This window comes from Nicotiana sylvestris, chromosome 1 (genome assembly GCF_000393655.2).
Source record: "Nicotiana sylvestris chromosome 1, ASM39365v2, whole genome shotgun sequence".
Lineage (NCBI taxonomy): Eukaryota > Viridiplantae > Streptophyta > Magnoliopsida > Solanales > Solanaceae > Nicotiana > Nicotiana sylvestris.
In genome coordinates this window covers 31,316,522-31,339,695 of record NC_091057.1, presented here as the reverse complement: position 1 = coordinate 31,339,695, position 23,174 = coordinate 31,316,522, and the positions used below count along the sequence as shown (strand labels likewise).

Below are 23,174 nucleotides of genomic sequence, written 5' to 3'. Positions count from 1 at the left end.
TCTGTTGCAACCTTCCGTCTTCAGGTGGGGTTACAGATTCCCAAATCTAGAGCTGAAATGTATTCCCGCATTTTACTGGTGGGCGACCTAGAGTTTAAATGTATTCCCGCATTATACTGGTGGGCGGCCTAGAACTTAAATGTATTCCCGCATTATACTGGTGGGCGACCTAGAACTTAAATGTATTCCCGCATTATACTGGTGGGCGACCTAGAACTTAAAAGTATTCCCGCATTATACTGGTGGGCGACCTAGAACTTAAATGTATTCCCGCATTATACTGGTGGGCGACCTAGAACTTAAATGTATTCCCGCATTATACTGGTGGGCGACCTAGAACTTAAATGTATTCCCGCATTATACTGGTGGGCGACCTAGAACTTAAATGTATTCCCGCATTATACTGGTGGGCGACCTAGAACTTAAAAGTATTCCCGCATTATACTGGTGGGCAACCTAGAACTTAAATGTATTCCCGCATTATACTGGTGGGCGACCTAGAACTTAAATGTATTCCCGCATTATACTGGTGGGCGACCTAGAACTTAAAAGTATTCCCGCATTATACTGGTGGGCGACCTAGAACTTAAATGTATTCCCGCATTATACTGGTGGGCGACCTAGAACTTAAAAGTATTCCCGCATTATACTGGTGGGCGACCTAGAACTTAAATGTATTCCCGCATTATACTGGTGGGCGACCTAGAACTTAAATGTATTCCCGCATTATACTGGTGGGCGACCTAGAACTTAAATGTATTCCCGTATTATACTGGTGGGCGACCTAGAACTTAAAAGTATTCCCGCATTATACTGGTGGGCGACCTAGAACTTAAATGTATTCCCGCATTATACTGGTGGGTGACCTAGAACTTAAAAGTATTCCCGCATTATACTGGTGGGCGACCTAGAACTTAAATGTATTCCCGCATTATACTGGTGGGCGACCTAGAACTTAAATGTATTCCCGCATTATACTGGTGGGCGACCTAGAACTTAAATGTATTCCCGCATTATACTGGTGGGCGACCTAGAACTTAAAAGTATTCCCGCATTATACTGGTGGGTGACCTAGAACTTAAAAGTATTCCCGCATTATACTGGTGGGCGACCTAGAACTTAAATGTATTCCCGCATTATACTGGTGGGCTACCTAGAACTTAAATGTATTCCCGCATTATACTGGTGGGCGACCTAGAACTTAAATGTATTCCCGCATTATACTGGTGGGCGACCTAGAACTTAAATGTATTCCCGCATTATACTGGTGGACGACCTAGAACTTAAATGTATTCCCGCATTATACTGGTGGGCGACCTAGAACTTAAAAGTATTCCCGCATTATACTGGTGGGCGACCTAGAACTTAAATGTATTCCCGCATTATACTGGTGGGCGACCTAGAACTTAAAAGTATTGAAATTGTTTCCCCGTTCTTCCGAGAAAATTTTCGACAATCGGCAGAAAATTTTCTGCCCCGGTTTTTGGTGACTTCCATGGCGTTGCATCTTGCTGCCATCATCAATCCTTTGTTTTCCTGCAGCAGACAAAAGGATTTAATTAGTTTTAATCGTGGTGGTAGAGGGTGCCCTTCCGGCGGATGATTTTTCCTCTCTTCCCTTTTCCTTGCTCTATGTCCCCATAATTGGGGAGTGGACAAAATTGCCTGCTGGGGGTCTCTAGCCTGCTGGGGCTGGTTTTCAATTTGTTCCCTTTTCTGCTTTCTCTTTAAGCACATGCTGTGGGAATCTGCTTTTACTCCCGAAACCATTCCCTTTGGAGCTTACTTCCTCCAAAACTGCGAGGCACGATTATTGCATTGCCTAGGGCCGGCTTTTAAGACTGTTTGTGTTATTCTGCATTGGATGAACTCCCCTTCGGTCTCTGGTAGTAAGCTTTGAAAAATCCTTTTCAAGACAAATTTTAGGAAGAGAAATAAAAGCTAGAAAAGGAGAAAATCTTTCTGAACCAATATTTGGTGGGAGAAGAAACTCAGAAGAACTTATCTGGAGGACATGACTGGTCCTCGTGATCATGACGTGCACCATAGATTCCCGACCCAGTCTATTTGTATCAATCGATTTGCCCGATGGTCTGACTTGCTGGGGATGATAAATGACTGTCCACTTCGTTGCGAATGTGGTCGCTTTTTGTTGATCTGTCTTGTCGCCTCACAGTGCCCTTCGAGGGGTTTTCACCAATGAGACTCTCTCTTTTCTCTCATCTCCCGGCGCCTTATGGTGCCTGTGAAGGTTTTCACCAATAAGACTCTCTCATTTCATATCTCTCATCTTACGTCGCCTTTCGGTGCCTGTGAAGGTTTTCACCGATAAGACTCTCTCATTTTATTTCTTTATTGAAGAATCGGGGTGTTATCGATACGACCCTCTCTTCTGGAGACCCCTTTGACCATCAATTCAATCCCGGTCTTATGATCTCTTCTTTGCTGGGGATCGGTGTATTATTCTCGGCCTTATTTGCCTGACTTGGCATCTCTTGGATATTGATCGGGGGGTCTTTTGGACGTTGATGTTGGTTTTGGTGTGGGGTTAAAGAAAGGCTATAAAAATGAAAATAATTTGATGGGTGATGTGCTACAACTTTTGGAATTAAACCTTTGTTGGAACTTAAAACATAATTACTGCCCCAGTTTTCTTGCTTGGGGAATTTATTTTTTACACTTATGTTGCGCTATGTGCGTTACGCACACTGTGCCTATTATGCACACTATGTACATTATGCATCCTATATTCACTATGATGCATACTATGACCGAGCCGTGAGGCGCCTACGTATCCTCTTTGAGGAATCAGGTCAAACGTAGTTCCCACCTTTTGTATTTCTTATGATTTTATCTTCTTTTTTTTTCTTTTCCTTCTTTTCATTTTTTTTCATGTCTTTTCCATTAGTGATTCCAAAAGAGGGGTATGAAAGAATAACTTAAGACTCAAAGGGGGAAGCAAGGGGTTAAAAGTGTTTGGATAGAAGAAAGAATTGCCTCCGTCATCTCGTTATCCAATAAATGCCAAATACAAACAAATAAACCAAAATTGCCATAATTAAAGAAATTACGCATAATATCTCTTGACTGCGTCTGAATTGATAGCCATGTCGACACATCTACCCTCGACATCTGTCAAATACAAGGCACCGTTGGACAATACTCTGGTCACGATATAAGGCCCTTGCCAATTTGGGGCGAATTTGCCTTTTGCCTCGACCTGATGTGGGAGGATCTTCTTCAATACCTGCTGCCCTACTTCAAACTTCCTGGGGCGCACCTTCTTATTATATGTTCTTGCCATTCTCTTCTGGTACAGCTGACCATGGCACACTGCTGCCAATATTTTCTCATCTATCAGGCTCAACTGTTCCAATCGAGCTTTGACCCATTCATCATCATTAATCCCGGCTTCAGCGACAATTCGGAGGGAAGGAATTTCGACCTCCGCCTATATTACGGCTTCAGTTCCGTACACCAACAAATAAGGAGTTGTACCTATGGAAGTCCGGACAGTAGTGCGGTAACCCAACAAAGCAAAGGGTAATCTCTCGTGCCACTGTCTGGATCCTTCCACCATCTTTCGCAGTATCTTTTTGATATTCTTATTGGCTGCTTCAACCGCTCCATTCGCCTTGGGACGATATGGGGTGGAATTGCGGTGTGTAATCTTGAATTGTTGGCATACCTCTCTCATCAGGCTGCTATTAAGATTCACACCGTTATCCGTGATGATCACTTTTGGGATCCCAAATCTGCAGATGATATGGGAATGGACAAAGTCCACCACTGCCTTTTTGGTTACTGATTTGAAGGTTTTAGCCTCGACCCATTTGGTGAAGTAATCAATGGTCACTAGAATGAACCTATGACCGTTGGATGCTGCCGTCTCGATGGGCCCAATGACATCCATGCCCCATGCCACAAACGGCCAGGGTGCTGACATCGTATGTAACTCTGTTGGCGGAGAATGAATCAAATCTCCATGTATCTGGCACTGATGGCATTTCCTCACGAAAGTGATACAGTCGTGTTCCATGGTGAGCCAATAACACCCTGTTCGAAGGATCTTTCTTGCCAATACATATCCGCTCATGTGTGGCCCACAAACTCCAGCATGTACCTCTGCCATAACCGTCGTTGCTTGACTGGCATCTATGCATCTCAACAATCCCAAATCCGGGGTTCTTTTGTACAATACTCCTCCGCTGAGGAAGAAACCATTCGACAAACGCCGAAGGGCTCTTTTTTGGTCTCCAGAGGCATGTTCTGGATATATCCCCATTCTGAGGTATTCCTTGATATCATGAAACCAGGGTTCGCCATCTGCTTCTTCTTCTATGGCATTGCAGTAGGCGTGCTGATCACGGACCTGGATGTGTAGAGGATCAACATACATTTTGTCAGGGTGGTGCAGCATTGATGCTAAGGTGGCCAAGGCATCCGCAACCTCATTGTGAACTCTCGGGATGTGTTTGAATTTCACCGATCAAAATTGCTTGCTCAGATCATGCAAGCATTGTTGGTATGGTATGAGTTTTAGATCTCGTGTTTCCCATTCACCCTGAATCTGGTGTACCAAGAGGTCCGAGTCTCCCAAGACCAAGACGTCTTGGACATCCATGTCAGCAGCCAAGCGCAGACCTAGAATGCAAGCCTCATACTCGGCCATATTGTTGGTGCAATAGAAGCGTAGTTGAGCCGTAACAGGATAATGCCGTCCTGTTTCAGAGATGAGTACTGCTCCTATTCCAACCCCTTTCGCGTTTGCAGCTCCATCGAAGAAAAGCTTCCAACCCGGCTCCTCAGATAATTCCAACTCATTTGTATGCATTACCTCCTCGTCAGGAAAATACGTTCTTAAGGGCTCGTATTTTTCATCAACGGATTCTCCGCCAAATGATCGGCCAGTGCCTGGGCTTTCACGGCTGTCCTCGTCACATAGACGATATCAAACTCTGTGAGCAGAATTTGCCACTTTGCCAACCTTCCCGTGGGCATAGGTTTCTGAAAGATATACTTTAATGGGTCCAAACGGGATATGAGATAAGTAGTATACGAAGACAGGTAGTGCTTCAACTTCTGAGCTACCCAAGTTAGGGCACAACATGTTTTCTCGAGTTGAGTGTACTTGACCTCATGTACTGTGAATTTCTTGCTAAGATAGTAGATGGCCTGCTCCTTCCTTCCTGTGTCATCATGTTGCCCCAATACACAACCAAATGAATTTTCCAAGACCGTTAGGTAAAGAATTAAGGGCTTCCCAGGCTTCGGCGGGACCAATACGGGTGGATTAGACATATACCCTTTGATTTGGTCGAAAGCCTCCTGACACTCTGCCGTCCAACCTACCGCAGCATCCTTTCTCAGCAACCGAAATATGGGCTCACAAGTTGCTGTGAGTTGGGCGATGAACCTGCTGATGTAATTGAGTCTACCCAGCAAACTCATTACCTCTGTTTTGTTCCTTGGCGGTGGCAAATCTCGGATGGATTCAATTTTGGATGGGTCTAACTCAATCCCCCGTCGACTGACGATGAATCCTAGCAGCTTTCCTGATGGAACCCCGAATGCGCATTTGGCCGGGTTGAGCTTGATATCATACCTTCGGAGTCTTTGGAAAAATCTCCTTAGGTCTGCTACATGGTCCTCCTGACGCCAAGATTTGATGATCACATCATCGACGTACACCTCGATTTCTTTGTGTATCATGTCATGAAACACAGCAGTCATTGCTCGCATGTATGTTGCCCCGGCGTTCTTCAATCCGAACGGCATTACCCGATAGCAGTAAGTTCCCCATGGCATAATAAACGCTGTTTTTTCCGCATCTTCCTCGTCCATTAGGATCTGATGATAACCCGCATAGCAATCTACAAAGGATCCGATCTCGCGTCTCGCGCAATTATCGATCAGGATATGGATGTTGGGCAATGGAAAATTGTCCTTGGGACTTGCTTTGTTGAGGTTGCGGTAGTCGACGCACACCCTGATTTTTCCATCCTTCTTTGGGACTTGTACCACATTGGCCAACCACTCGGGATATCGAGTGACCCGAATGACCTTCGCTTGCAACTGCTTAATTACTTCTTCTTTGATCTTTACACTCATTTCTGTTTTAAATTTCCTTAGTTTTTGCTTGACCGGAGGGTATGCCGGGTCAGTGGGCAATTTGTGAACCACTAAATTGGTGCTCAATCCAGGCATATCGTCATATGACCATGCGAAAACATCTTTGAATTCCATGAGGGTTTTGATCAATTCTTCTCTGACATTCGGCTCAATGTGGATGCTAATTTTGGTCTCTTGGACGTTATCAGCGTCTCCTAGATTCACAGCCTCAGTGTCATTTAGGTTAGGCTTGGGTTTCTCTTCAAATTGGCACAGTTCTCGGTTTATCTCTTCGAAGGCTTCACCTTCGTCACATTCAGATTCATCATCACAAACGACCTCTTGCATTGTTGAGTCGGATTCAGATTGATTTATTAGACTAGGTCGAAGATCCGCTGTGCATGCCATGTCATTAGAACCAGTAAAAAGAGAACTGTTCAGAAAGAAAAAGAACAAAACAAATTAAAATGGGACAAAAGAAAAGAACTTTATTAAACTTGCGGGATAAAAGGGTTCACACTTTTACAAAAACGAAAGTAAATTTTGGATTACACCCTTGAATAATCCGGACAAAACAAAACACACAAAACATAAATCAAAGCCTACTACCAAGACTCCCCTCGGACAGGAAGAGAAGTAACCGTCCAATTGTTGGTCTTGGCCTCAGGCCCCACAAACTGTATCTCTGCTCTGCTGGAACCTTCTCCAGCTTCCACCATACTGACATCCGCGAATAGCCTCTCAAAACTCTGATTCAGGTCTTCATTTATACCGATCAAAGGTCCTAGAATCTTTGGGACCGGTGACCCCTTGGCACTTGCTTTGACAAAAGACCTTGAGAGGCGTGGCACTGGTTTAGGCAGAAACCAGACCCTCTTCTTCATTTTTCGCGCTTGCTTCCTATCTGCTGCGGTTGGTTTGAACCCCAATCCGAAAGTTTCCAGATTTTTAGGAAGGGAGACAGGTTGGACAATCCCTTGAAGCTCGACTCCCAGGCCTTTTCCCGGCACAAATCCATTACCCAGCATTTCTGAGACCATCATGACTGTTGCGGCAGCTACCCTAGGGTGCGGGATGATTTCTCCTTCAGAAATTTTGTTGGCCGACCCTGTATCGAAAATCTGGTAGACCCAAGGACCTTTGTCATCAGCGGTCTCTATGAAAGGTACAATGGTTCCGCCCATGGTGCACGTTGTATCCTCGCCGTGTAACACGACCTCTTGTCTTTCCCACTCGAACTTCACCATCTGATGTAGGGTGGAAGGCACCGCTTTGGCTGCATGAATCCATGGTCGACCTAACAGCAGGTTGTAAGATACTGTGGCGTCTAATACCTGGAATTCCATGGTAAACAGGACTGGACCGATGGTCAATTCAAGTACAACATCCCCCACAGTGGCCGTTCCGTTTCCGTCAAACCCTCGGACACAGATACTGTTCTTGTGGATCCTTCCGTGGTCGATCTTTAACTGGTTCAAGGTAGATAGTGGGCAAATATTGGCGCTTGAGCCGTTATCCACCAATACTCGAGTTACCACCGAGTCTTCACATTTGACAGCTAGGTATAGAGCTTTATTATGCTCCGTACCTTCCACCGGCAGGTCATCATCTGAGAATGTTACCCTGTTCACCTCGAAAATCTTGCTGGCAATGGTTTCCAGGTGGTTTACAGAAATCTCACTGGGTACATGAGCTTCGTTCAATATCTTCAACAGGGCCCGACGATGCTCCTCAGAATGGATCAGTAACGACAACAGTGAGATCTGGGCCGGTGTTTTTCTCAGCTGTTCGACCACAGAATAGTCTTGTACTTTCATCTTCCTCAGGAACTCTTCAGCTTCTTCTTCGGACACAGGTTTCTTGGTTGCAACTGGGTTGGTTCTTCTTAGCTCCACCGGAGCAAAACATCGACCTGATCGAGTCAGCCCTTGCGCTTCACAACTGACTTCTTCCACCTGTTTTCCTTTGTACATCACCACCGCCTTTTCATATTTCCAAGGCACAGCCCTGCTGTCAATCATCGGCAGCTGGACCACAGGCTTTATGGTCACCAGTTCTCTACATACCCCTTTCAACACGACCGCCGGTGTGGGCGGGATCCCTGGTATTACCAACTTGCTTGGCTCGAGTTTGCTTGTTATGGCGGACGGGCTCTTTCCCAATATCACTACCGGCTTGACGCCTTCTCCCTGCGACTGTACACTCGTTCCTCCACTGGTTGAGACTTCTTTCGGGGCGGCTTGGATCATCATCACTGTTTGTGAGGGTTTTCTCAATTCTCCTCCCTCACACACCAACTCAATCATGTGAGTTTCGTGGTGCGCTGGCAGTGGGTTTTGGTTGATGTTAGGAGCCTCCGGTGTCTGGACCTCGATCTTATTGGTGTCAATAAGATCCTGTATGGCATGCCTTAATTTCCAGCACTTCTCGGTATCATGCCCGAGCATCCCTGAACAGTATTCACAACTGATTGATCGATCCAAATTCTGAGGTGGGGGATTTGGTTCTCGAGTCTGGACAGGACTAACCAAACCCAATTGCCTCAGCTTGTGGAACAAAGCGGTGTAGGTTTCTCCCAGCTCCGTGAAAGTTCTCTGCTTCCGCAACCTGTCATTCCTAGCATCTGGATTTCCCCGAAAGCCTGCCCTTGACGGGTTTCTATACGCCCTTGGTGGAGGGTAGGTGTTTTGTGGTGGTGCATATATGTTCTGGGGAGCCGACGCGCGTCATTGTGGGCGAACCGGAGGCTGAGTGTATGCCTGGGCTTGGTGTACGGAACAATGTGGTTCTCGAGGTGGATAGAAATTTTGTGGTGGGTTGTATGGGTAGTTTGACCTGTGAGGTCTGGGTTGGTTGTAGTGCGGCCTGCCAGCCCTGGACCAACTGCCTGCCTCGATCGTGGCAACCTCTTCTTTCTTTCTTCTCAGCGCACCTCCCGTGCCGCTTTGAATAGCCTGGGTTGTGGCTTTGAGTGCCGAATAGTTCAAGATTTTGTCAGACCTCAGACCCTCTTCTATCATGACCCCTATCTTGACCACCTCGTTGAAAGATTTTCCAACTGTTGTCACCAAGTGACCAAAGTAGGTTGGATCCAATGTCTGCAAGAAATAGTCCACCATCTCTCCCTCTCTCATGGGAGGATCGACTCTAGCTGCTTGTTCTCTCCAGCGGAACCCGAACTCGCGAAAACTTTCCCCGGGTTTCTTCCCAGTTCTCAATAATGTGAGACGGTCAGGGACTATCTCGAGATTGTACTGGAAATGACCTGCAAAAGCCTGCGCCAGATCATCCCACGTGTACCACCTGCTGGAATCCTGCCTGGTATACCATTCTAGTGCAGATCCGCTCAGACTTTGGCCGAAATAAGCTATCAGCAGCTCATCCTTGCCGCCTGCCCCTCTCATTTTGCTACAGAATCCCCGCAAATGTGCCATGGGATCACCGTGCCCTTCATATAAATCAAACTTAGGCATCTTGAACCCAGCCGGGAGTTGGACGTCTGGGAAAGGGCACAGATCTTTGTATGCTACGCTGACTTGATTGCCCAGCCCGTGCAAGTTCCTGAAGGACTGCTCCAGGCTTTTGAACTTTCTCAATACTTCATCCTGTTCAGGGGCCTTAGCCGGCTTCTCAATCTCTGCCGGCACTTCCAAATGTGGATTGTAAGCCTGTGGTTCGGGGGCATGAAACGTAGGCTCGGGGGGGTAGTATTGTGTATCGTGAGCCTGAAACAATGGCTCACTGGTCGTTCTTTGCAAAGGGGCTGATGTTGGTCCCACAAAAATGGGAATATTGGGTGTTGGGAGAGGTTGATGGGGTGGTGGAGCTTGGGAATCATGAGGGCTTCTTTCTTGATGATAAAGGGGATTTGGGCGGCTTGTGGAAGGGCCAGAGTGAGGGTACTCCGGCATGTGTCCCAGTGTTTCAGGGCTCTTTTGTGTTTTGGCTATGGCTAGCTGCATTGCATTCATCTCTAGTCCCATCCTTTCGATCTTTTCCATTGCTTCTTTTAACAACTGGCTCATTGGCCTTTCTTCCTCATTACTATTCTCTGAAGTAGTCATGCTTGTTGCTACCGGTCCTTTGGATCTGGTTTGGTATGAGTGTGTTGCCAGAGTTCTTTAACAACTAACTTGTCTGGTATAGACAACAACAAACTTTGTTAGCGTTAGAGTTTAACAGATTTGATCATAACACATAGAGGATGCAATGCACCTAGGCAGTTAACCGTTTCTACATGCTTTGCTTCAAACAACATGCGTCATCCCGATTTGCTCATTCGTCCCTTTAAAGTATTTTGGGAAACCCTGTGTTTTATTTTATTTGTATTTTCTTTTATTTATTTATTAAAGCGGTCAAATCTTATGGGGATTGCCTACGTATCACGTCCCCGCGCGAATCAGACCAGGCGTAGTTCTGCCATGAGGCTAACGTTTATAAAAAAAGATGAACAAACATTACATTTGAAAACTTTGTAAAAACAATGTCTTGAAATACACACATTCAAATTGAAATAAAAAGATACAATTCTTAACATCTCATAACGTGCCCCACTTTCCACTTGTGTTGTAAATTATTAGATCATTTGCTCAAGGCGGGGCTTGACCCGGATGACCTCCCAATGTTCGATACATCCTTTCCAACTCCACTGCTAGATGACGGGCAAAGGTGGGTGCATGCTCTGTAAACCTTTCATAATCCATTCCTTGGCAGTTTACATAACTTTGAGAGGTGTAGACCGCCAGGTCGTGGATCTGTGCCCTAAAATCTTGGAGATGTTGGCCTTGATTCTGCAACTGCTGCTGGCGAGTGGTGGCTATATCTCGGATACGGCCTTCACGATCTAGGGCTGACTCTAATAGAGCTCGGAGTCTGGCCTGCTCTAATCTCATCTGCGCTCTTTCTCTATCAGTGTCCGCTTGTTGATGCTCTCTGTACCTTCTTGCCTCTTCTAGTTGTGCACGAAGTTGGTCTTCTGATCGTATCCAATGGTCTTTTTCCTTCTTGAATTGTGCCCTGTCTTTCTCGGATTGCCTATCTTGGCGTTCCTTATCAGATCTGGCTTCTTCGTTTAATTGTTGGATCCTTTCTTTTGCTTTGCTCAACGCCCTTTCCTTTTGCAGCAAGAACGGAATCATAATCTTGCATTCTTTCAAAAAGATTGGCGATGGTTTTTTGATCCTTCCAATTCCTCATTGGCGTTTCAGAAGCCTTTTTCATTCTCAGAAATCGAGCATGAAGACTTTCATTCTCGCAGGCTAGACTCTTCTTCTCGCCTTCAGCTTCTTGTGCTTGCAAATCCTTCTCCAGACTGAGGTTCCTTAGATTTTCCTTTAGGGCATGGATAGTTGCTTTGTACCCCTTCTCTTTTTCTCCCCAGATCAACCGCTCTTGGATTTTATCATTAAAGTTTTGAATATGGGGTCTTTTAGTTGGCCTTCTTAGCTCAGGTTCTGGTACATCATCCACGCGAGACCGTTTCTCGAACCACCTTGCATATCCAGGATTTATCTCACCCTTTGTAGTGTCTGGGACTTGAGTATCGCTTTTCAAGTATCGACATCCATTCCACATCTGCTGAAGTAACGCCTCAGGAATAGTGGCCTCTGGGTGTAATTCGATTTCTTGCGTACTCAAATCTTCATCATCAGGAACTACTTGATATCTTCCTAGTTGTCTTAGGACTCTCAATGGCGCATACGGCTGGATGCTTCTCAATCCCAATAGTAGCAGATAACTATTTGAGTTTGACATATGTATCACTTCCCTCATCGGGAGCCATCCCAGAGTCCATTCAATTTGATTTGCCGTTAGAGCCCTTAGCCGAGATACCCATGCTTCTATCCCTTCTGGAACCTGATAATTTTTCACTCTTTCCTCATAACCCTCGATGTAATTATCGTTGCTTGGCCCATACTGTATGATCTTGGGCTGTTGTTGGAGATGTTCAATCAGCCACATTTGCAACAAAATTTTGCATCCTTCGAAGACTTTCGCTCCTGCTTTACATAAAGTCAAAGCCCGATAAATGTCTGAGAGAATGATGGGGACAAGGGTGTGGTTTTCCTTGGTGGTGAGGATTTGCACAACTTTTGCGGTGCGAATATCGATTGTTCGTTCTTTGTTCGGGAAGACCATGATTCCTAGAAAAGCCACCATGAAGGCGAAGCGACGGTGAACATGCCATGCGTCTTTGTCTTGTTTGTTAGTAAGGCCTTTCTCATAAATTTCGAACCCATCTGACTTTCCGAACCTTGAATACAAAAAGTTGAAAGAACAACATCCGTTGACGACATTGCTTTTCCTGATTTGACTGCTGATGTTCAGAAGACCGAAGAATCGATGTACCGAGGGAGCCTTCGTGAATATCAAGCTTTGATTCCTTAAACTTCCGTCAAAACCAACATATCCAGCTACCTCCTCTAATGTAGGAGTGAGCTCGAAGTCAGAGAAACGAAAGACATTGTGAACAGGGTCCCAAAAAGTTACTAATGCCGCAATCAGATCATCACGGGGTTTAACTTTCATAATATCCGGGAGATTTCCCAAATGCTTGATGACCCACTTTTGACCATCTTCGCCTAATTCACACCACCACATTTGAAGCTGGAATAGAAACTCTTCTGTATTTGCGGATGAGGGGTTTTGTGTGGTGCTCATTTTGTATCTGAAATTTAATTTAATAAAGTCAAGACTCATTTTGAAAACATACTCTAATCATTTTCAGTCAAAACTATTTTCAAGATTTAAAACTATTTTTTGGGAATTTTTCAAACTATTTTCAAGATTAAATACCTTTATTTCAGGATTTGAAAACTATATTTTACCTTTTTATTTTTAATTTTTATTATTATTATTATTTTTATTATTTTCTTTATTTATTTTTTTTATGAAAAAAAACCCATTTTATTCCTCAGCTCTTACCATGATTTCATTTAAGCCGGTCAGCAAGCATGTTCGAGGCAAATGAATGCACATATAGCAAGTAGGATGCATCAGGATGGTCTTTTTATTTCGGGTTCACCTGTCCTAGACAGACCCAACCCCTGTGTTGAGTCCCCTAAGTCAAATGCACATGATGCAAATAAACGTTCCTACTAGGGATCCGGTACATGGCTGAGTTATTCTAAGTGTAAAACCTGAGGTTGATTGTTCTAAACCTGGCTTACCCAAACAGATAGTTTGAGCCGAAGCGGGGGCAACGTACCGGAAGCACGAAAGTCTACCCAGCCTAGTTACTTGTCCCAACTCCGTCTTATTTGGTATGACTTTAACAGAAAGGTGGGTCACGCGCACGTGTACACCATAAATTCAGAAGACTCAGAAAGAAAGGGGTTTCGTAACAGTTGTATATATTCACAATTCAAATAATATTAAAGCGGTAAAAGCATCATTTAGCACATTAGGCATATATCATGTAAAAATTAGATAATAAATAAAGCCAACTATAACAATTATTCTAAGCTCGAATTCTTAACCCTGAACCAGCGGTTCTGGGTGTAGATCCCCAGCAGAGTCGCCAGAGCTGTCACACCTCCTTTTTCCGCACCCGCGAGGGGGCAAGAAAGTTTTTCCAATTAAAGGACAATCGAAACGGGATTGGTTTATTTATTTCAGAGTCGCCACTTGGAAGGTTTAGGGTGCCCAAGTCACTAATTTTAATCCCGAATCGAGGAAAAGAATGACTCCATATTATGGTCTACGTACCAGAGATCCGGATAAGGAATTCTGTTAACCCGGGAGAAGGTGTTAGGCATTCCCGAGTTTCGTGGTTCTAGAACGGTCGCTCAACTGTTATATTCGGCTTGATTATCTGATTTTACACAAATACGAACTTATGTGCAAATTTTAACTTTTAACTGCTTTCATAATTATTATTATTTTTACAAGGAATTGCAACGTCGTGAAAACATACCTCGAATCACGTTACATCAATGTACACGTGATTGTTGACATATCTCGACTCGGTTGAGATTTGGATTTGGGTCACATAAATGTGCACCCGAGTTAAGGAAAATAAATTATTAAAGGCGCGCTTAAAGCAACTAGCGTATTGTTATTTTGGGGAAAAGCCATGAAATTCGCTAAACGGCATGTCCCGAATTCTAAGTATTTTTATATATATACATTTAGAGGGCCCCGCACTTTGTACATTTTTGTTTGTCGTGGCTCGTCTCATTCCTTATGAAAAGAATTTGCAACGTCATGGAAATGTATCTCAAACCACGCCACAATCAATGTACCCGTGGTTAGAGACACATTTCGATTCCGTTGAGATTTGGATTTGGGTCACATAAATGTGCACCCGAGTTTAAGGAGATAACATTATTAAGTACGCGCTTAAAGAGACTATCGCGTTATTATTCTGGGAGGGCCGTGAGATTTGCTAAACGACCCGTCCTGGAAACTGAATGCTTCGATAATATACATTTAACGAGGGCCCCGCAGCTTGTGCAATTTTATTTATTTTTGTCGAGGCTCATCTCGTTCTTATTTTAAAAGGATATCCTATAGCAACTACGTTTCTTGTCGCGTTTGTCTCTACTAATTGACAACAGTAGATAGTCCTAATTAATTACGTGCTTGCAAGTTATCTATAACAGAATTCAGAAAGGCTTAAAAATCAGAAACGAGGTTGCGTGCACAGTCAGCCGAACAAATAATCACGGGCCCAAATCCAGCCCATGCATGATGGGCCAGACCTGGGCCATGGTTTGTTCGATGCGGGCCTGCTTGGTCCGTTTCGACCTGGGCTCGACCTTCGCGAGGTTGAGATTGCAAGCTATGTGTTCTTTGTCTTAAAACATGGTTTACCAGTTATATGAGACCATTAATCAGAAGAGGAAGAACTTAGACAATGATGTACAGTTTTCATGCTTGGCATACATTACAGAACATATTACAAAGTAAAACTAAGTCTGAGATGCAACCTATTTCATTGAGAATATTTTCACCTATCAACATACATATGTAAACTACCATTTAGCTAATCTATATTGATATACACTGGGCATACGGGCTGCTTCTATTGTCAACACAGGAATGAAAATTATCATACAGTACATGATATCTAATATAACAATCTATGTATGAAAGTCAACTTCAGGTCTTTTCTTTTTGTATTCATGCTCAATGTTCCAATTACATTTGATAGTGCATTGGTTGTGTACCTGGTATAGAGGACAAAGAAGAAAGGAATGATCAGCTGGGCAGTATGCAGTAAGCACAGCAACAGCAGATACACAACAACAACACAACAACAAACCAACAATCACAAGTATTTTCCACAGTCCACAGACAACCATCAACAATTTCCAGAACAAAGAAAACCAGCAGATGGTCGAGCACCAAACAAGTAATCCCAGAGAGAGTAATGAAACAAACAGAAGTAACAGAGTGTTCTATGCAGCAACACCAGCAGTCCAACAATCACAAACAGCTCAATCAGTGCAAACAACAGAACTTGGCCGAGACAACTTGACCAAATACAAACTCTTATGTAGCTTTCAGACAGTGTTTTGGTTACAGTGTTTACTAGAAATTTCCTTATGTTTTCAGTTTTTCTTTAAGCTCACAAGACCTCTCTTAAGACTCAAAATTTTCCCCGCCTTTTTAAGTTCTGAAATGGCCTATTTATAAGCCAAACGACCCAGTGCAGCTAAGCTGCCTGGATCCTCCCACTTGCAGACTGCCCATACTCTTTAAACCCATGCTTAAGCATCTTTTGATGCCAGCCATTGGTTCCCCACGCCTGGATTATTCTTTAATCAAGAGTTATGGGCTCATTTTATTATTTATTTTAAGCCCCATACTCTTGTGTCTTGTTCCCCATTGGCATTAGTTTAATCCTAAATTAGTACCCTACTTGTCAGCGCATTTAAACTAATTTTTCCTGTTCTTTTCAAGCCCCAGACTACCCTTGTTAAGCCTTGATTATTACTGCCCTGCCCATTGCAGCATCAGGGCATTTTGAACCCATGAAAGTTCAAATTCAGGACTGCCCTGGACTGAACCTTTTCAGTCATTTTTGCAATGCAAACAAACTCATTTCAGACGATGTCGAGCATTCAGTCAGTGACAAGGTTCAATCAGTCATGTGAAATTATTAGCTCATTTGATCCATTAGTTATAGAAAACTAATCGACGACGTTTATCGAGTCGACTATACTAAATATAACAGGTAATAATCAGTCGCTCATATAAACAACACGTACAGGGTCCCGAATGACTTAAAACATTTTTGTTCAATTACTGGGAACCTATATGAGTTAATTTATTTGACGATTAATCTAATTGACGAGCATGTATATCACAGAGTACATTCAGAACACACATAAAAAATCAACCGACCAAATAAAAGGTCTTTGCTAGAGATGGAAGAAATCAGGAAAAATAACAGATAATAACAAACAATCACAACAAATCATGCTGACAACTCAATCAAAACTAAAAGGAAAGAGAACACTTACTGGGGAAGTTTAAACAGAAATGACCCAAGTCCGACTTAGCTTTGACCATTTGAGGCCAAACAAACTTTAATCAGGGTGTTCTCACATGAGAACAACTTGATTAAGGTCTATTAGACCGCGAACCCTTGTTAAGGCCGGCTGGATTCCAAGGCTAATCGTGTTCTAGGTTTTGGATTTTCAGATCTGTTTTTTTAGGAGTTGTGGGTAGATTCGGACCAAACCAAGTTTGGTTTGATCACGAGGAGGGTCAGGGGAGTGTTTGGTATGAAGATGGGGTGGTTTGGTATAGATCAGAGTTCGACTCAAATCTTCAAATGAAGATTCGAGACGACGGAAGGTGATTCGAGGCAAATGGATAGCAGATCCATGTTTAGGACAGTGAGGTGGTCCTAGGGTGTTCAGGAGGTGGTCACCGGCGTTCATGCCGCCGGCTTTAATGGCGAGGGAGACTAGGGCGGCTTCTAGGGTTTGGGGGGGGGGTTTCAGTGCTTTGGTGAAGACGATGAATGGAGGGGGGTTCGAATAGGGGGCGTGGGGTACGATAGAAAGCTTATATATGATCTAGGGGTTTAGATCCTGGCCGTTGGATCAAATTAGATCTATGGCCAGGATCTATTCACTTAGGGAAGACGGTGTCGTTTTGGGTTTGATAGTGGATGAGACCGGGTGAGGCTGGATCGGGTCAGAGTTTGACGGGTTTAAGGGAAATGGCCTAGGTCCGTTGGATCAAGGGGTTGGATGGCTTAGATTAATCTGCCTGAAACGACGTCGTCGAAGTGAAGTGATCAACTTGATCAGGACCGTTTGTTTGAGTCAGATCAACGGTTCTGACAAGGGAGCTGGTATGGCGTCGTTTGAATCAGCGTTTGGGCAGGCCTGACTTGGGCTGGGTCCTTCTGCCGGTTTTTGGGCCTATTTTTATCTCATTTCTTGGGCCCAAATCACTCTTTTCTTTGTTCTCTTATTTTAAAACAAAAATGAAATAACAAACTAAATAATAAACAAATGAAATTAAAACAAACGACCATGTGACACTTCAACACAATTATCACACCAAATTAAAATATTTAAGTAAATTAAAACACAACCTAGAACGAACGATACATATATATATATATATTTTGAATTTTCGTTCTTTTTTAATGACCGAATTATGGTTTTAATTACCCTGACATACATGCTTTGTATTTTGATCGGTAAGATTAAATGCAAAATGGACAGACCCACAAATGACTAACAACACATGTCACGGAAAACTCGAAACATTGTACAGCGAAGTCATTTGTCACTATTTTTATTTTCTTTTGGAGCGATTGTCCGTGAAGCAAAAATTCCGTGCTTACAAGAACTGTCTCTCAAGGGTTAGAGACCTCACTGGCCACCATGTGCAGAAGCTAGTGAAAGCTTCCAGGCTGACAAATCGGTTCTCCCATACCTCTTTCTTCTTTGTTCTTTCAAGGCCAACAACTGCAGCATCTCCCCCTCTGCCATCATCAGGGATGTCCTGAATAGTTGTATCTTGTGTCACAGGACTGGTGTAGCCGAAGGCTCAGAAACTTGACTAGCACTTTCCGATCCCTCGGAAGTGTTGTGAGATGAGGCCGACTTGTCCTTGAGTTAGAATATCCCTGGTGGTCTTGCCTGTACTGCTGGCTGTTCCTGAACAGAGGCTGAGTTGCCCTCTGATACGTCCCTATACGGGGCATATGAGCTCGACTTGAAGAGGTCTGCACCTCTTTGTCTCACGGGTGTTGTCTTTTTTCTGATTTCCTTTTGTTAGGCAAGAGGTAATGATATTTTGCCTTGTCCCCGAGAAGGTTCACCCCTCCATTTAGATGTGTCGCCTCTTTCCCTAGATTGAACTATTGTCTGGTGACATTAGTTCAGCATCTCGTCTTGTGATACACACAATTTTGTGTGCAGCCACAGATTTCATGTTGCGGCCGTAGATTTCCTTTTGTGGTTGCACATCGAACTTTTCTCTGACAAACTAAACTTGACAGAGTTGACATTTTCCACTTTTTATTTGTGTGGTCCGTAAGATAATTGTGCGGCCGTGTTGTACTTTTGTTGCAGCAACCATAAAGGTTCGGACCGCACAAATCAATTGCGGTCCATAATTATTGCAACACTTAGCCAAATTTTTGTCCACAATTCCTGTAAGTCACACTCAGCCCTGTAGAACACTTCAAATCAAGTTAGAACAAAAATAACACCTAACTATTAAAGAAAAAGGAAAAGAAACATGGGTTGCCTCCCAAGAAGCGCCTGATTTAACGTCACGACACGACGCAGAATACCATCAATTGAAATGAATGACCACTGTGACGTGTCTATCGCCAACTTTTCCCAAGTAGTGCTTCACCCGGTGACCATTGACTCGAAATACTTTATTGTTTTTGTTCTTCAAGTCTAATGCACCAAAAGGTGTCACACCCACAATTTCAAAGGGACCCCTCCATTTAGACTTTAGCTTCCCTAGAAACATCCTCAATCTTGAGTTAAATAACAATACAAGATCGCCCACCTTGAATTCTTTCTTCCAAATGTATTTGTCATGAAGGTATTTCATATTTTCTTTATACAAGGATGAAGGCATGGTACCGGAACTCATCCAATTCATTCAAATGTACAAACCTCAAGTTAGCGACTATATCCCAATCAAGATTCAACTTCTTTAAAGCCGACATGGCCTTGTGCTCAAGTTCCACCGGAAGGTGACAAGCTTTCCCGAACACCAACCGGTATGGTGACATTCTGATAGGTGTTTTGTAAGCCATCCGATAAGCCCATATGCATCATCAAGCTTCTTGGACTAGTTCGTCCGGTTAGCATTCACTGTTTTGGACAAAATACTCTTTATCTCTTGGTTGGAGGCTTCCACTTGACCGCTAACTTGTGGATGTTAGAGAGTCATGACTTTATGAGTAACACCATACTTGCTAAGTAAAGTGTCGAAAGCGTTATTGCAAAAATGTGAACCCCCCATCGCTTATAATAGCCCGCGATGTGCCAAACCTTGTGAAAATATTCTTCTTCAAGAACACCACCACACTTCTCACCTCATTGTTGGCCATCAAGATATAAGTGTTTCCACAAAAACTCACAAAAGGATCCATGAAGTCAATTCCCCACAGATAAAAAATATCAATCTCCAAAATGGTGGTAAGAGACATTTCATTTTTCTTTGAGATTCCACCGGCCCTTTGACATTCATCACAAATTTTCACTAACTCACTTGCACCTTTGTAAAGAGTGGGCTAATAGAAACCACAACTAAGCACTTTGGTTGCCCTTTTGGCTCCACCATGATGACCATCATATGGCAAAGAATGACAAGCCCCAAGAATTTCACTTTGTTCTTCTTTCAGTACATATCTTCTAATCACCCCATCCGTACAAATCCGGAAGAGGTATGGTTCATCCCAATAATAATCTTGACAATCCCATTTGAGCTTCTTCCTTTGGTTTGAAGAGAACTCATCTGGGATGATTCCACACACAAGGAAATTTGCTAGATCCGCGAACCATGGCACCTATTTCATTGAAATATCCAAGAGTTTCATATCGGGGAAAGAGTCATTGATTTCAAGGCCATCATGCGGCCTCCCCCCCCTCCAAATGAGACAAGTGGTTCACCACTTGATTTTCACTCTCTTTTCTATCTTGGATGTCAATATCAAATTCTTGCAACAAAAGCACCCATATTATCAACCGAGCTTTGGAATATTTCTTGCTCATAAGATAACGAAGCACCGCGCGATCCGTGTAGACAATAACTTTTGAACCCATCAAGTACGGGCGGAACTTCTCAATTGCAAACACAATGGTAAGGTGCTCTTTCTCCGTAACGGTATAGTTGACTTGGGCACTATCCATGGTATTACTAGCATAGTAGATCTAATGAAATTTTTTGTTGATGTGTTACCCCAAAACAACCCCAATCACTACGTCACTTGCATCGCACATGAGTTCAAAAGGGACACTCTAATTTGGAGTGGTGATGATGGGAGTAGTTTTCAACTTGAACTTTAATAATTTAAAAGCGCTCATGCAATCATCATTGAAGTTAAACTTAGCATCATTCTAGAGAAGCTTTCACAACGTGTTCACCACCTTAGAGAAATCTTTGATGAAGTGTCGGTAAAACCCCGCGTGACCTAAGAAACTCTGCACACCTTTTACCGAAGTTGGAGGTGGAAGTTTAGAAATCACCTCGATCTTTGCCTTGTCAACTTCAATTCCATATGTTGAGATCTTGTGGCCAAGACAATGCCTTCCTCGACCATGAAATGACATTTCTCTCAATTGAGTACCAAATTTGTTTCTTCACATCTTGCCAACATTTTATCCAAATTCGCAAGACAATCATCAAAAGAATCTGCAACCACCGAGAAGTCGTCCATGAAAACTTCAAGGTAGTCCTCCATCATGTCCGTGAAAATAGCCATCATAAACATTTGAAAAGTCGTCGTTGTATTGCACAAACCAAATGGCATCCGCTTGAAAGCAAAGGTACCATAGGGACATGTAAATTTTGTTTTCTCTTGATCTTTCGGAGCAATAAAAATTTGGTTGTATCCCGAATACCCATCAAGAAAGCAATAGAAAGCACGACCGGCCAATATATCGAGCATTTGATCTAAGAAAGGAAGTGGAAAGTGATCCTTCTTATGACTTTTTTGAGCTTGTGATAGTCCATACACACTCTCCAACCGGTCACCGTTCTTGTAGGAATCAACTCATTCTTGTCATTGGTGACCGCCGTCATGCCCCATTTCTTTGAGACACATTTAACTGGAGAAGTCCAAGAACTATCGGAGATGGAGATACAACCCTGGCATCCAACCACTTGATAATCTCCTTTTTGACAACTTTTTGTATAGCCTCATTGAGCCCCCTTTGATGTTCAATAGATGGTTTGGCATCATCCTCCAAGTTGATCTTATGCATGCAAAATGCGGGGCTTATTCTGCGAATGTCTACGAAGGTCCAACCAATAGCCTTCTTTCTTTTTTGTAGCACCGCCAAAGTGGAATCTACCTGCATGTTAGTTAAACAAGAGGAAAGAATAATTGGTAAAGTAGAACAAGGACCAAGAAATTTATACCGAAGATGTGAAGGCAATGGCTTTAACTCCAAGGTAGGAGGCTCTTCAATAGAAGGCTTTGTAGGATGAGTTGTCCTATTTTCAAGATCCAAGGACAATTTTCGCGGTGCATAGTTATACGACCCTATTCCTTGCAAAGAGTTAACATATTCCATGAAGCCATCCATCTCATCATCATCAAAGTTGAGCAAGACGACCTTTAACATATCACCCACATTAATCATAACACTTGTTTCATTGCTATTCGGTTGCCTCATGGACTTGCACACATGGAAAACTACTTTTTTATTATCAACCCGAAAAGTAAGTTCTCCAGCCTTAACATCACAAAGAGCCTTTCCCGTAGCAAGGAAAGGTCTTCCAAGAATAATCTGCACCTCATAATCAACTTCACAATCGAGAATGACAAAATCCACTGGAATAATGAATTTATCAATACGAACCAATACATCTTCAATCACTCCCAAATATCTCTTCATAGTACGATCGACCATTTGCAATCTCATAGAGGTGGGCCTTGCTTTCCCAATTCCCAACTTCTTGAAAATCGGATAGGGTATCAAATTGATACTTTCCCCAAGATCACAAAGCGCTTTAGCACACTCGACAATTCCAATTGTACAAGGAATCGTGAAAGCACCAGGATCCTCCAATTTAGGAGCCATTAAATGCACAATCGCACTCACTTGATGGGTGACTTTTATAGTTTCAAAATTCATTGACCGCTTCTTTGTCACAAGGTCATTCATAAACTTTGCATAACCGAGCATTTTCTCCAAAGCTTCAACCAATGGCACATTGATTGAGAGAATCTTTATCATTTGAATAAACTTCTTGAATTGTTTTTCACCATTTTGCTTGGCAAGTCTTTGAGGGTATGGAGGTGGAGGCTTAGGCAATGGTGCCTTAGCCCTTTGAACTACCAATTTCGGTATGTCAATAATATGATCCCTAGATGGGTTCACCTCCTCTTGAGTCTCTTCCACTCTATCATCAATATCAATCCGAACCTCATCATTAGGTTGCACCACATTGTTCGGGATCTCCTCTTCTTGCACCACTTGCTCATCATCCACAAGTTGCCTTTGACTTGAGGTAGGTGCATTCCCACATCTTCCACTTCTTGTAATAATGTCCATGGCATTCACCATGTTGTTTCCACACTTTGGGTTTACCACCGTGTCACTTGTTAGTACCCCCTTAGGACGAGTATTTAGAGCTTGAGAGATTTGCCCCATTTGAATTTCTAAGTTGCGGATTGATGTGTTGTGTGAGGCAAGTTGGGCATCCAAATCGACTATCATTTGCTTGAACATATTCTCAATACTCCCATCTCATTTTTTGAAGAACTTAGACCATGGGAAGGATACAAAAGGGAGTTGCTCGGTTGTTGATACATCAGGGGCCTTTGAAAACCCGACCCCCCATTTCTTTGACTGTTGTTCCATCTACTTTGATTGTTACCCCCTCAATTTCCTTGATTA

At 43.3% G+C, this 23,174-nt stretch overlaps 1 protein-coding gene across 1 annotated transcript; it reads right to left on the bottom strand.

Annotated features, from left to right (window-relative positions):
- Nucleotides 1-21,347: 21,347 nt before the first annotated feature.
- LOC104212666 (uncharacterized) lies at nt 21,348-22,928 on the bottom strand. The gene has a single exon (XM_070145788.1). The coding sequence runs from the start codon at nt 22,926-22,928 to the stop codon at nt 21,348-21,350; it is 1,581 nt and encodes a 526-aa protein (XP_070001889.1).
- Nucleotides 22,929-23,174: the final 246 nt, after the last annotated feature.

Coding starts and splice junctions, on each gene's coding strand:
- LOC104212666 (XM_070145788.1), bottom strand. CDS start 22,928: ATGGGGCAAATCTCTCAAGCTCTAAATACTCGTCCTAAGGGGGTACTA.